The sequence below is a fragment of the Artibeus jamaicensis genome, unplaced genomic scaffold, assembly GCF_021234435.1.
Source record: "Artibeus jamaicensis isolate MK-2021 breed Jamaican fruit bat unplaced genomic scaffold, CSHL_Jam_final contig_60, whole genome shotgun sequence".
Taxonomy (NCBI): domain Eukaryota; kingdom Metazoa; phylum Chordata; class Mammalia; order Chiroptera; family Phyllostomidae; genus Artibeus; species Artibeus jamaicensis.
The window spans coordinates 10,941,873-10,955,030 of record NW_026521900.1 but is presented as its reverse complement, the minus strand read 5'-3'; the positions used below and the strand labels follow the sequence as shown (position 1 = coordinate 10,955,030).

At 47.9% G+C, this 13,158-nt stretch overlaps 2 protein-coding genes across 2 annotated transcripts; one reads left to right on the top strand and one right to left on the bottom strand.

The window, feature by feature from the left end:
* The first annotated feature begins 3,497 nt into the window (after positions 1 to 3,497).
* PCSK1N (proprotein convertase subtilisin/kexin type 1 inhibitor) lies at positions 3,498 to 8,530 on the top strand. The gene is made up of 3 exons (XM_037158893.2): positions 3,498 to 3,676; positions 7,311 to 7,771; positions 8,105 to 8,530. Exons 1-3 carry the CDS (start codon positions 3,563 to 3,565, stop codon positions 8,295 to 8,297), a joined length of 768 nt encoding a protein of 255 aa, XP_037014788.2. The 5' UTR covers positions 3,498 to 3,562; the 3' UTR covers positions 8,298 to 8,530.
* A 1,147-nt stretch (positions 8,531 to 9,677) lies between these two features.
* On the bottom strand, positions 9,678 to 10,361 carry ERAS (ES cell expressed Ras). Its single transcript, XM_037158983.2, has one exon. The coding sequence runs from the start codon at positions 10,359 to 10,361 to the stop codon at positions 9,678 to 9,680; it is 684 nt and encodes a 227-aa protein (XP_037014878.2).
* Positions 10,362 to 13,158: the final 2,797 nt, after the last annotated feature.

The following is a 13,158-nucleotide window of genomic DNA, read 5'->3' as shown; positions in this document are numbered from 1 at the left end:
TGTGACAGGTAAAGTCCATCTTCTGTACTCCACCTTTACAGAATTTTTTTAGCTATTTATATTCTTTTTAATTTTATTTTTTCAATTATAGTTGCCATTCAATGTTATATTTTACATATTTTTGAGTTTATGATACAATGATTAGATATTTATATAACTTATGAAATGATCCCTCTAATAAATCTAGTACCCACCCGGCACCATACATAGTTATTACAATATCATTGACTACATCCCCTAGGCTGTACTTGACATCCCTGTGAATATTTTGTAACTGCCTGTTTGTGCTTCTTAATACCTTCACCCCCTTCACCCAGCCTCCAAACTCTCTCCCATCTGGCAACCATCATTTTTCTCTCTATATCTGTGAGTCTGTTTCTATTTTGTTTGTTCATTTATTTTGTTTTGTGGATTCAACAAATATATGGTATTTGTCTTTCTCTGTCTGACTTATATCACTTGGCATAATACCCTCTAGGTCTCAAATGGTAAGATTTTATTCTTTCTATGGCTGAGTAATAGTCCACTGTACATATGTACCACATCTTCTTTATCCAGCCTATCGATAAACATTTGGGTTGCTTCAAAATCTTGGTTATTGTAAACAATGCTGCAAAAAACATAGGGATGCATGTAGCTTTTCAAATTAGTGTTTTGGATGTCTTCGGATAAATACCCAGAAGTGGAATTATTAGGTCTTAAGGTAGCTCTACTTTTAATTTTTATCCAGAATCTCCATACTGCTTTCCACAGTGGCTGCACCAATCTGCATTCCCACCAACAGTGCATGAGGGTTCCTTTTCTCCACATCCTCGTCTTGTTATTTGTTGGCTTATTGATGAGTTATTCTGACAGGTGTGACATGATATTTCCCCCTTTGCAGAATTGATTTAGATACTCACAGAGCTTTATTCTTTAATATAGATATTTCTTTATAGAGATATAATTGACATGCTATAAAGTTTACCATATTTTTAAAAGATTTTAATTCTTTTTGGGGGGGGCGGAGAAAGAGAGGGTGAGAAACATCGATGTGAGAGAAAAACATAGATTGGTTGCCTTTTACGTGCTCCCAACCAGGTACCAGGCCCTCAACCCAGGCATGTGCCCTGACCAGGAATCAAAAGGGCAGCCCGCCTGCCCTTTCGCATTGCAGAAGGACACTCAACTAACTGAGCTATGCTGGTCAGACCTAAAGCTCACCATTTTAAGGTGAACAACTCAATGGTTTCTAGTATGTTTGCTAAGTTGTGCAACCGTCCCCACTATCTGATACCAGAGCATTTTCACTACCTCAAAGAGAAATCCTGTACCCATTATTAGTTTCTCCCTCATGTCCCTGGCAACCACTAATCAGCTTTCTATTACTATGGGTTTGCCTATTCTGGACATTTCACATACAGTATGTGGCTTTTGTGTCTGGCTTCTTGCAGTTAGCATATTTTCAAGTTTCATTCATATTGCAGCATGTATCAGTACCACATTTCTTTTATGGGTGAGTAACATTCTGTTGAATGGATATACACCTCATTTTGTCTATCCATTCATCAGTTGATGCACATTTGGGTTGTTTCTACTTAATGGTTACTATGAAAAATGTTGCTTTTAACATTCGTGTACAAGTTTTTGTGTAAACTCTTTATATATGTTTAAAAAATAAGTTTTATTGATTTTCCTTAACATATTCAGCTGAGATTTAAATTGGGGTTATATTGAAATTATATATTAATTTGGATGTCATTGAAATCTTTAGAATATGAAATTGTCTCATCCAAGAGTATCAAATGTGTGTTCATTTATTCAGATCATCTTTTGTACCTTTCAATGGAGTTTTAACATTTGCTCTATAGAGGTCTAATATATCCCACTTATACTAGTTTTCTATTGTAGTGTAACAATATCACCACAAACTTCTCGGCTTAAAACAATATACAACAACATTGTCTTACAGTTTTGCAGGTCAAGAGTCAGGGTGTTGCTTGACTGGGTTCTCTGGGTCTCGCAAAGCTCAAATGAAGGTGTTATCTGGTTTCATCAGAGATCTGTATGGGGAAGGATCTGCTTCCAAGCTCAGGTTGTGGGAGGAATTTAGTTTTTGTGGTTGTTGGACTGAGGGCTTTTATTTCTTGCTGGCTGTCTCCTGGAGGCCACCCCTTGTTCCTTGCTGCATGAGGTTCCACGAAGTGGCCATTTGCTTCATCAAAGCCAGCAAAGGAGTGAAAGCCTCTTCCTTTGAAATGACAGGATGTTTGTCTCAAATTCATTTTTAACATAATTACATACATGTATTCATGTCTATCTGGTCCCCTTTAGTCATTCATACACTCAAGGATGTGAATGCCAGGAGGCAAGGACTGTGGAAGCCACCTTACGCGTGTGTCCATCACACTCTCCTTGGTTATATAATCTTCAGGTTCGTAAGTATATAAGGATTTTCATTGTAAAGTTGTTTGTAATACCGAGGAGATAGAGGCAGGTAGAATCAGTGTATTAGATATACTCACAGCAAAATAAATGGGTCTTTCTTTTCTTTATTTTAATTTATGGCATGTTACCATACTTTATTTTAACTCCAAAATTTAAAAAATCATTATTTTTATCTGATATATAATAGTAATACATACTCAGTGCAACATTTTTTCAGAGAACAAAGAAAGTGTAAAGGAGAAAGTGACAGGTCATTAGTTATCTCCTCACCCATACATAACCACTAACATTTTCTTCCCAACGTTTTTTGCCCCTATGGAGACACAAATTTTAACAAAATTTTCCCTTTGATGTGTCATTTTAAGTAGCTTGAAATCCTTTCTGGAACAATGTATGGGTAAAACCTACCTATCTATGTACCTGTCTATGTAGCTATGGAATAGCAAGTAGATACAGACTGTAAAATAAAGAGAGGGATAGTCAGGCTGTAGAGATAAAGGGAGAGAAAGAGTCAGAGGCAAGGAGAGAGGGATGGGAGAGGAAGACAGATTGAGCTCCTATTGAATGCCATTTTTATTAAGCCTCCAAAGTCACTATGCGAGGCAGGTTATTAGTTACGCAGGTGAGGAGTTGAGCCTTAGAACGGTGAACTGACCTGTCCACCTGTCCACGGTCACATCACCTGTATTGAACTCATGGACCTGTAAAGGGCCTATTCCATAGAGGTGACTGGTAAACTGTTTTATTCAGTGAACAGTCATTTATCTCTTCCTCAAAGCAAAAGAGGTGGGTACCAGATTCCCATTTCACTCAGCTGAATCAATCTGTCCTGTCTGCGAAGGCGACAGCAAGGTCTGTTGCCCGGACAACTGCCCTCCAAGTGCCATGGTAACCGCCACCACAGTCCCCAGCTCTCCACCTTGCCCCTTAGGCATCTCCAGGGCGACCGGCAGAATAGAAAGGCAGCGGGAGCTCCAAGGATGCGCCTGCGTCGAGTGGCGGAAGGGGGTGGGCAAGGGATGGCGAGGGGCCCGGGCGTGCGCAGCCGCAGAGCACCGCAGCCTGTCCCTGTAGCCCAGGCTCTGCGCATTTGCCAGCCAGTCCGCCTGCCCGGAGCCCGGCTCGCGAGGGCAGCATGGCGGGATCGCCACTGCTCGGCGTGCCGCGGGCCGGGGGCGTCGGCGTTTTGCTGCTGCTCCTGTTGGCATTACTTCAGCCGCCAGCGGCTGTCTGCGCTCGGCCGGTAAAGGTGCGACCCCGGTAGGGCAGGGGGTGTGGGGCGGGGGGGGGGCGGGGGGCGGGGAGAATGCTACCACGCTACCTCAGCGTTGCCTGCCCCGGCTCCCCGGAGGTGTGGAGACACTGGCCAGGAAAGCTCGCGGTCCAGCCGTTAGTTCGCGCCCAGGCTATGCCAGCGTCCCCGGGGCCAGGCTTGGTCTCTGAGTGTGCGGGTGGTGGTATCCTGGGTTTGGCCAGCAACTGCGCCCTGCCCATTCCTCCCGCCTGGCGCCGGTGGCGCTGTCCATGCAACTGGTGTGAATTAAGGAAAGGGGATACGCACATCGATTTGTGTGCGGGCATGATGTGATGTGATGACGGGGTGCGGGTGGGGCAGTGAGGGTGTGGTGTCCTTGTAAGTGTGTGTCCTTTGATGTGAGCGCTTCCAAGCAAAAATGTCATTATAGTTCCAGGTGTGCAGTGTGTGATGCTAGGGTTGCTTCTGTGTGTAGTTTCTCAGTAACATCGTGTGCATGTTTGTGAATCCTATAGCGATGACGTGACCTTTGGGTGTGTCTGTGTTTGTGTATGTGTGTGTGTACGCGCGCGCGTGTGATTTCATTTTTGTTTGGGAAGACGTGATCTTTGCATCCCCGTCTGCACATCCCATTTGGTTCTGTTGAACTGAGTGGCTAGGATTGTGTGTGTGTGTTCTGAGGCTATTTCTCCCTGTTTCTTTGTGGAGCTATGTCATTGTGGGAAGAGGAGCCATGATCTCTCTGTGCTGCATTGTGTCTTTAAGGAGGTGGTGCATGTCCTTGCATGTGGATAGTTTGGCGATTGTAACTGCACGAGCAGCCATGGGTGAACGTGTGCACTGTTCGGTTGCCAATGTGACATCCCCAGACCTGTCAGTCCATGTGAGTGTGTGTGAGTCTGTGATTGCTGGTGAGCATGATTCCATGGGGGCTGAGGGGTGGTGGGTGCCAAGGGCACTTTGGAGCACATCCTCCTTTAACTCTTCAGAACTGGACGATTTTAAAAATTATGGAACATTATATATGACACAATATAGTTAAGATATATATGCAATGCAGGGAATAATGATAAAATAACTCCCATGGGTATCTACCACTCCATTTAAGAAATAGAGTGTGACCAATATTTAGGAGCCCATGGTGCCCCTCCCCATATAAGCCCCTCTCCTCCATAATCATCATCATGTATTTTCTGTTCATTGATCCCTTACTTTTCTTTGGACCTTACGACATACACAGTATCTTGCTCAGTTTTTCCTCATAGAAATGTAATCATATTGGTGCCAGGCCTCTGGTCGTCACTAGGGGTCACTAGGAAGTCATCAGGTGACTGTTAGTCGCAGGCAGTCTGCAGTGCAATTTTGCAACCTGCTTTTCTTGTTTTTCTCTCTACACTGGTTGTAAGATACATCAACATTAAAGTGTGTGGCTATAATTCATTATATTGCTGTAAAATATTTTATCCTATGCGTATATCATTAGTATATGAGTATATCATGCTTTATTGATGCACTCTCAATATGTCAGTAGACATTTGGGTTGTTTCTAGGCTTTTCTTTCTTTTTTTCTTCCTTCCTCCACTTTAAAAAATATATATTTTATTTATTTCCAAACAGAGGACAAGAGAAGGAGAAAGAGAGGGAGAGAAACATCAGTGTGTGGTTGCCTCTTGCACACCCCCTTACTGGGGACCTGGCCCGCACCCCAGGCATGTGCCCTGATTGGGAATTGAACTGGCGACCATTTGGTTTGCAGGCCGGTGTTCAGTCCACTGAGCCACACCAGCCAGGGCCCTTCCTCCACTTTTATACTATTACAAACAGTGCTGTTGTAAATGCTAATGAACTTGTGTCCAGTAGCATATGCACAAATGCTACACTGGAATGTAACGCCCCAGGAGTGGATCATAGGAGATGCGCACCTTTTAGACATTGCCAAATTGTTCTTCAAATTTATTTTGGCAGTTGATTGCCAACAGGCAAGTATAAGAGTTTCCATTTTTTCCATATCCATGTCAACACTGGGTATTATTAGAGTTCTTAATTTGTTAGCAATCTTTTGGCTGTATTATGCATAGCATCTCACTGACATTTAATTTGCATTTTTCTGATTACTAATGAAGTTCACTATGTATCATATATTTAGTAACTGCTTTTGTTTCCTTTTGGTGAAATATTTGATCATGAATTTTGCCTGTTTTATTGCTTTTTAGACATTCTTTGAATATTGGATACTGATCTTTTACTGATGGCTTGTATTGTAGACATCTTCCCCTACTCTGATTTACTCTTCATTCTTTTTATGGTGTCTTCAGACAAAAAGAAATTCTTAATTGTAATGTAGTCATTAAAAAAAACAATCCTCACCTAAGGGTGTATTTTTATTGATTTGAGAGAGAGAGACACACACACAGAGAGAGAGAGAGAGAGAGAGACATCAGTGTGATAGAGAAACATTGATCAGTTGCCTCCCATTTATGGCCAGACTGGGGATTGAACCTGCAACCTAGGTATGTGCCCTGACCGGAATCAAACCTACAACCTTCTGGTGTACAGGAGCATGCTCCAACCAACTGAGCTACCTGGGCAGGGATAATGTAGTCAAATTTATTTGTTTTTTCTTTTTCATTTTCTCAAATTTGGATCGGTTGTTCCTGCATGATTTATTGGAGTTCGACCTGTCCCCTTTCCTCTGCGGTGTCACCTCTGTCATGAAGCAAGTGTCAAGTCATGTGTGGATCTGTTTCTAAGCTTTGTTCAAGCCTGTTATTTCCTGTACTGTGTCTAACCTGTACTGTGTTAAACCTTCTGTTTAACTTGCCCTTTTAATTTTTAATTTGATTTAAAATATGTCCCTAGATGTTCTAGATGTTTCTTTTTCAAATCTTCATTCATGGTCAGTTTTATGTCCTGGTTCATACTTTTGATACCCTCTTTTATTTATTTAAACTTATTGAAATTGTTTCAAAGCTGTCTGAACTGCAAATTGGTCAATTTATTCTACAGATAGACTTGCATACATGCCAAATGATATATAACATCGTTATTCATTGTACCATTGTTTATAAGATAGTGAAAGATTGGAAACACCCTAAATGCTCATCAGTTGAAGACTCTGGTTAAATAAACTCTTGTACATCCACACAAAGTGTATTCAATGCAGAAGACTAGGGAAAGAGAGAAAAAAGGGAAAATTGTTTTTAAGGAACTGGTGCAGATATAAATTTCGAAAAGCAAGGTGCAAACAGTCTGGTACCTCTTAGGTAAAACAAGTGGACAATAAGAACCTATAAAATGGAAACATATATTCCTATTGTCCAAAATATTGCCGTAGAAAAATTTATAGCTGACATATCTACCATTGCCGCTCCTGTAAAGAAACCTGGTGTTCGGAAGTCCTGAGGCAAGTTCTCAGTCACTAGGAAATTGTGTGTGTGGTGGGAGGGGCGGGGGGAAGTACTAGGGGTCTTTTGTGGTCTTAAGTGTTTCTGGAGATATTTGGGGGTCTCCTGTGGTCTTAGGGGTACCTGGGTATATTTGAGGGGGCCACGGTGCCTTTGGAGACCCCCATGTTGGAGGTCCCTGGCCTGACGGGCGCCGTCTTTCCCCCTACTTCGTCTTTCCGCAGGAGCCCCGCAATCTGGGCGCAGCCTCGCCTCCCTTGGGCGAGGCTGGCGCTCCCCGTCGTTTTCGGCGGGCAGCGGCCCGGGGCGAGGCAGTGGAGGTCGTGCAGGAGCTGGCGCGGGCGCTGGCGCACCTGCTGGAGGCTGAACGGCAGGAGCGGGCGCGGGCCGAGGCGCAGGAGGCCGAGGATCAGCAGGCACGAGTCCTGGCGCAGCTCTTGCGCGTCTGGGGCGCTTCCCGCACCACTGACCTGGCCCCGGCCCTGGAGGACGATCCCGACGCTCCCGCCGCGCAGCTGGCCCGCGCCCTGCTCCGTGCCCGCCTGGATCCTGCCGCCCTCGCAGCGCAGCTGGTCCCCGCCCCTGCACTCCGACCCAGGCCCCCAATCTATGACGACGGTCCAGTGGGCTCCGAGGCCGAGGACGCCGGTGACGACACACCAGATGTGGACCCCGAACTGCTGAGGTAGCTGGCACGGGGTGGGCTGGTGCCTGCATCCTGGAGTGGAAGTGAGAACGCCTGTGTGTTTTCAGGGAGTTGAGGCCCTGGACCTAGGGTGTGGGGATAGAGATGCCTGGCTGGTGGGTTATTGGGGAACGTGTACTTTGGGCCCAGGGATGGAGACTCCCAAGCCCAGTTTCTGGGGGCAGGATAGGGAGGCGGGGACATTTTCTCAAAGCAATGGGCTGGGAAAGGCGGGTCCCCAGACAATATGGGGTTGCGGGGCCACCTGGGTCCTAGGGCCCGGGCGTTGACACGCCCACATATCCTCACTGCATCGGTTCTGCTCCCCCGCAGGTACTTGTTGGGGCGGATCCTCACAGGAAGCTCGGATTCGGAGTCTGTGGTTGCCCAGCGCCGCCGCCTCCGCCGGGCCACCGACCAGGATCTGGGCCCTGATGTACCCCCTGAGGGTGTGCTGGGGGCTCTGCTGCGCGTGAAACGCCTGGAGACCCCTGCGCCCCCAGCACGCCGCCTCTTGCCTCCCTGAGCACCGGCGGGATCCCGAGCGCCCTTGGGTCCAGAGCCGCCCCTCCCCCCAAACCCCGACTGCTCTTTGCCGGCATGACGGGCCCTCTGTGCCCCCCGCCGGCGAGGGCCCATTGTCGCCCCTCTCCTGACACCCCTCCTGCTCTCGGTCTGCACGTCCCTACCAGCCTCAGTTGCTGCCCTCGGGACTCAAGATCCCAACCCTTGGCCCCACAATAAATGTTCTGAAACAGCTATGCACATGACTGTGAGTGGCAGTTTCTAGCGGCTGGGTTGGGTGGTGATGGCAGTCCTTAGATCTGAAGAGTGGCCCCTGACCTTGGTCCAGCTCTTTAGAGACACTCCCTTAGTCTGTGCCTCAGTGGCAGCACCCTCCCAGATCCTGAACCCCACTTCTAGGCTTTACTCACGTATGGGGAGCCCCTTTCAAGGGCCTGCAGCAGCATCTTCCAGGGTCCATCCTGAGGACCAAGAAGTGGCTGTTAGTGAAGTGTGAGTAGAGCCTGGGCCATACTAGCTGGCGATTCCACCTGCACCAGAGTGCCTTCTTATGTGGGGAGGGGTGACCGGGTGAGATAGTGGACTGCGAAGCCAGGTCTCAGCATTCCCAACCCACTCACATCCTGGCATGAAACTCTGAGTACCAGAAGTTAGAACCTGGGCCTCCAGGTCATTAAGAAAGCTTTGTCAAGGTAGGATAGAACATATATTTCTTTATATTTGTTAGCTTGATTTGCAACATTTAAATATTCATTTCTATTGTATAGAGGCCACTCTAACTGTGTTCCTACATAGTCCTGAAGATATTAGGAGTTTAAGTGTTGGTAGCTGGTTCATGATCATGGCCTTTGCACCTTTGCACTTGCTATTTATTCCCTGTGCCTAGTTATCTGCGTTTTTGCCCAAATGTCACCTACTCAATAAGGCTTCCTATCACCTGCCTTTAATATATAGCTTTACGTAGTATGTACAACTCTAGGGATTTTCTTGTGTCTTGTGTGACTCTACCTCCTTTGCACCCAAAGCAGGACCTGGCACACTGCAGGCTCCCCCACATTTCTTGAATGAAAGAGTTCTCACAATCCAAGTAATATTCTCACCAGTTTCACACCCACCCACATAATGCTAGGCATGGAAGCAGCTTTGAAACCTGAGAACATTTATTTTGTTTTGCACAAAATCTCTCAACCCGACAGAACATAACTAACAGTATGTTCCACATTAACAAAAAGCCCATCACCGAATGAAAACCTCCCTAGAAGAGGGACCCATTGATCCCAAGTACACCCAGTGTCTCACAGCTACTTGCTTGTTGGTGTTCTCAGATCAAGAAAGCATCACCCTGGCCTGGGGGATGGTCCACTTTTCTTGACCAAGACCTTCAGGCCACAGAACAGCCACAGTGGCACATGGTCTTATGGTGCCGGGACTTAGCCCCACCTGACGCTGCCTCAGCTTCCCGGACCCTTCGGATCTCATGGATGAGCAGGGTGAAGGCCTCCTCTACACCCTGCCGTGTTTTAGCCGAGGTCTCTACGAAAGGGGCCCCCCAGCTCTTTGCGAGGGCTATAGCAGCAGCATGAACATCTCCTTTGGTGGTCACGAGGTCGCACTTGTTGCCCACAAGAACAATGGGCCGGGAATAGTGAGGGCCCCAGGTGGCCCGCATCTGCTGCAGCTGGGTTAAAGATGAGGGGTCATCGAGGGCAAAGACACACAGCACACCATCCCCAGCAGCCAAGCACTGGTCACGCAGGGCCTTATGAATGGTCTGCCCAGCTGTATCCAGCACATTCAAAATGCAGCTCCCTTGGTCCAGGGTCACCTCCTTCCAGTAGGAATCCTGGATCGTCGGGTCATAGTCTTCCACAAAGCACTCATGGTTCAGCTGGATGGTCAGTGCGCTCTTGCCCACACCACTTGCACCCACAACCACCGCCTTGTACTCGGGCAGCTTGCCAACAGCCCTGGAAGGTGCCTGAGCACTGTGGTTCTCCTGTTGGGCACTTGCATTCCACGTACCCAGGCCCAGGTCAAACACATTAGACTTCTTTGGTGGCGCCATGCTCAGGGAAGAGATGTGGACAGCAGACCCTGCGAGTAGGAAGAGAAGAAAGGCAATGGTCGAGGGAAGGGAGGCCGTAGGTTTGGCTAGGCGAGGAGACCATGGGGGCCAGGGGGCAGCTGGTGTAACCGAGTCAACTTTTACTGAGTGCCGAGTGTGTGCTAATCACCTTCTAATAAGCTAGATACATGATTTATGCTGTTAGTTCTCTTACTCTCATTCCCTTGTACAACATAAACTCTGTGAAGGCAGAAATTTTAAAAACAACTTCGTTGAGATACTTTAAAAATTAACCTAGTTAAACTGTACAATTCAATGACTTAGTATACTAACGAAGTTGTGCAACCATCACCATAATCTGAGAACATTTTCTTCACCCCCAAAAAGAACCCCCTACCCGTTAGCTGTCCTGCCCCATTCTGGAGGGATGGCAGGGATTTCATCAGTAACCCTGGCCCAGTACAGCGCCTGCCATGCAGTAAGTGCTAAGCAAATTACTGGGCCCAGGGAGTACATGTTCTAAAAGGTGGGGACAAGGAACCAAATAAATAAGTGAATTATGAGGTTTGTGAGCCATTATCTAAAATGCAGTCTTTATTACTTATTCAACATACTGCTGCAGGGAACCTACTGTGTGGCAAGGTGGGGGGAAATAAAAAACCCTGGCCCTCAAAGCATTTGCAGATCTAGTCAGGAAGACAGACAACAACAAAGATATTTCAGCAACGGGTGATAAGCATGCAGAAGGTGCTTGGTTAATGTTAGCATTTTCCTTAGGATTTAGGTCCCATTCAATACTTAGAGAAGCTTCCAGTACGCCGCATTGTGACGAGTGTAGGGGGTAGGGATGTGGCAGTAAACAAAATAAAGTCCCTGTGCTTGGGAGAATTAGATTCTACAAGTGAGAAAGAGACAATAAACAAGATAAGCAAGTAAATCACCAAGCAATTAGAAGAGGATGGACACACAGCAGGCGCTCAATGAGTGTTAAGCTATTAATAACAAGTCACCATTAACTCATTCAATACACATCCTGATCTTAGTTCCATGTGTGGCCTCAGGAAATGCATCTTAATGGCTGCTACCAGTCTCCCCGGAAACCTGGGGGCAATGGCAATTTGGGAGTAGATGTGGGGGTGGGGTTTAAGTGTTTCTGGGGGTTTCTGTTGAGTTTGGGACCTGGAGGTTAGAACGGGAGAGCAAGGTCCCGTTGTGAGGTCCTTAGCCCAGAGAGATTCCTGAAAACACTTGTTGGATGTGCTGGTTCAGGAAGGGGGCCATGATGAGGAAAGAGGTAAACAGGACAGAGTTCTGGGGGTCCTCAACATTGGGGAGACAGAGAGGAGAAGATATAGCTATGGGGACAAACTGAGAAGAGGGGAGTGAGGGTGGAAGCAGTGAGGCCACTGCAGTAGTTCAGGTGGGCCACCGCGGTGGATGTGTAAAGGGGAGGTTGGAATCTGGAATATTCTGAAGGTAGACTCAACTGGCAGGATTTACGGAGAGTTTAGGAGACAGGGGAGAGGGTCAAGGATGACTCTTCAGTTTTGGGCCTGGGCAGACGGGAATCTGAGGGTACCATTATTTGAGGGTGAGAACCTAAGATGGGCTCTCCCCTTTTGGCAGATTGCTATGGCTGTGGCTATGATCCTAAAAGCACTCGGTATTATTTACTGAGAACCTAGCTCGTGCCAGGTGACCCTCCTGCAATGCTCCCGCTCAACAGTCCCCCTAACACGCTGGTGAGGTACGGACTATCCCCACTACGGCCTCTGTATCAATGAGGAACAGCTGGCGAGATTCAGCGAACTGAGGGGATGGTGACTGGCCTGAGGTCCCATGGTCCATCATAGGTCAACAGGTCTCACCCGTCGCAAGTTAATATAGAACCACTTGCTGTGCCAAGTGCTACTGGAGTGTCATTAAGAGGCCCTTGAGACCCTGAGATGGCCCTCTTTGCCCCAAGCCACCGCACCTCACCCCCATCCCTGCTGCCTGGACCACATCACATCCATTGTGTGTCTAACTACCTGAGGGGGGAGGGAGTTGGGGGGTTGAGGGTGGCACAGATTCGGGGACAGTGGGGGTCCAGCCTAATGTGAACCCTTACAACCCCCCTTTCAGGGCTAGCTCAGGACAACCTCAACTACATTTCCCATAACTAAGTCAGGTGCTATGGAAAGTTTGGTGCACAAAGTGACTCCCAAGTTTCACCCTGAAACCGTGACCCTAACAGTCAGTCTGGACCGTCTCGGCCAGTTTTTCTTTAGCAGGGATGGTGTATGGCATGGGAAAGGACTCTCCACCCCAAGGCTGGGTCCGCGGGTCTGCGAGTCCGCAGTCCCGCTTCTGATCCAGCACGGCCAGTGGTCCAGCTCAGCCTCCACAAAGCAGGAGGTGAAGGGGCCGGGATGTGGTGGCTGGCCCTATGGGAAAAAGTGGTGGAAGGAGAAGGGTACCGCAAACCCCACCTTGGTCGCATCCTCAACAGCCCTAGGTGGGGAACCCTCCCAGGCCGGGACTGGTGTGAGGGCCCATCCGTCTGGCTCACCTTGGTCCTGGGAGAGGAGGTTGCGCTGAGACCCGAACTCACCGCAGTTCTGACAGGACGGACAGGGGGAGAGGTGCCCCAGTCCCAGAGGAGGGGGCGGGGTGGGGGCGGGGCATGCATGCGCTAGTAGCCGCCCTAAAGGCCCCTCTGCTGGCACACCCCCTCTCCTCGACCCCCACCCCTTCCAGCCCCAGGGTGAGCGCGGGTCTCTTCCCAGCCTGTTGGTGGCGCCAAGGAAGTCTAATT

What these genes read in the sequence shown, in the direction of transcription:
- PCSK1N (XM_037158893.2), top strand. Translation starts at nt 3,563, where the DNA reads ATGGCGGGATCGCCACTGCTCGGCGTGCCGCGGGCCGGGGGCGTCGGC. An exon ending in TCTGCGCTCGGCCGGTAAAG is followed by an intron (nt 3,677 to 7,310) that starts GTGCGACCCCGG and finishes GTCTTTCCGCAG; the next exon opens with GAGCCCCGCAATCTGGGCGC. An exon ending in GTGGACCCCGAACTGCTGAG is followed by an intron (nt 7,772 to 8,104) that starts GTAGCTGGCACG and finishes GCTCCCCCGCAG; the next exon opens with GTACTTGTTGGGGCGGATCC.
- ERAS (XM_037158983.2), bottom strand. Translation starts at nt 10,361, where the DNA reads ATGGCGCCACCAAAGAAGTCTAATGTGTTTGACCTGGGCCTGGGTACG.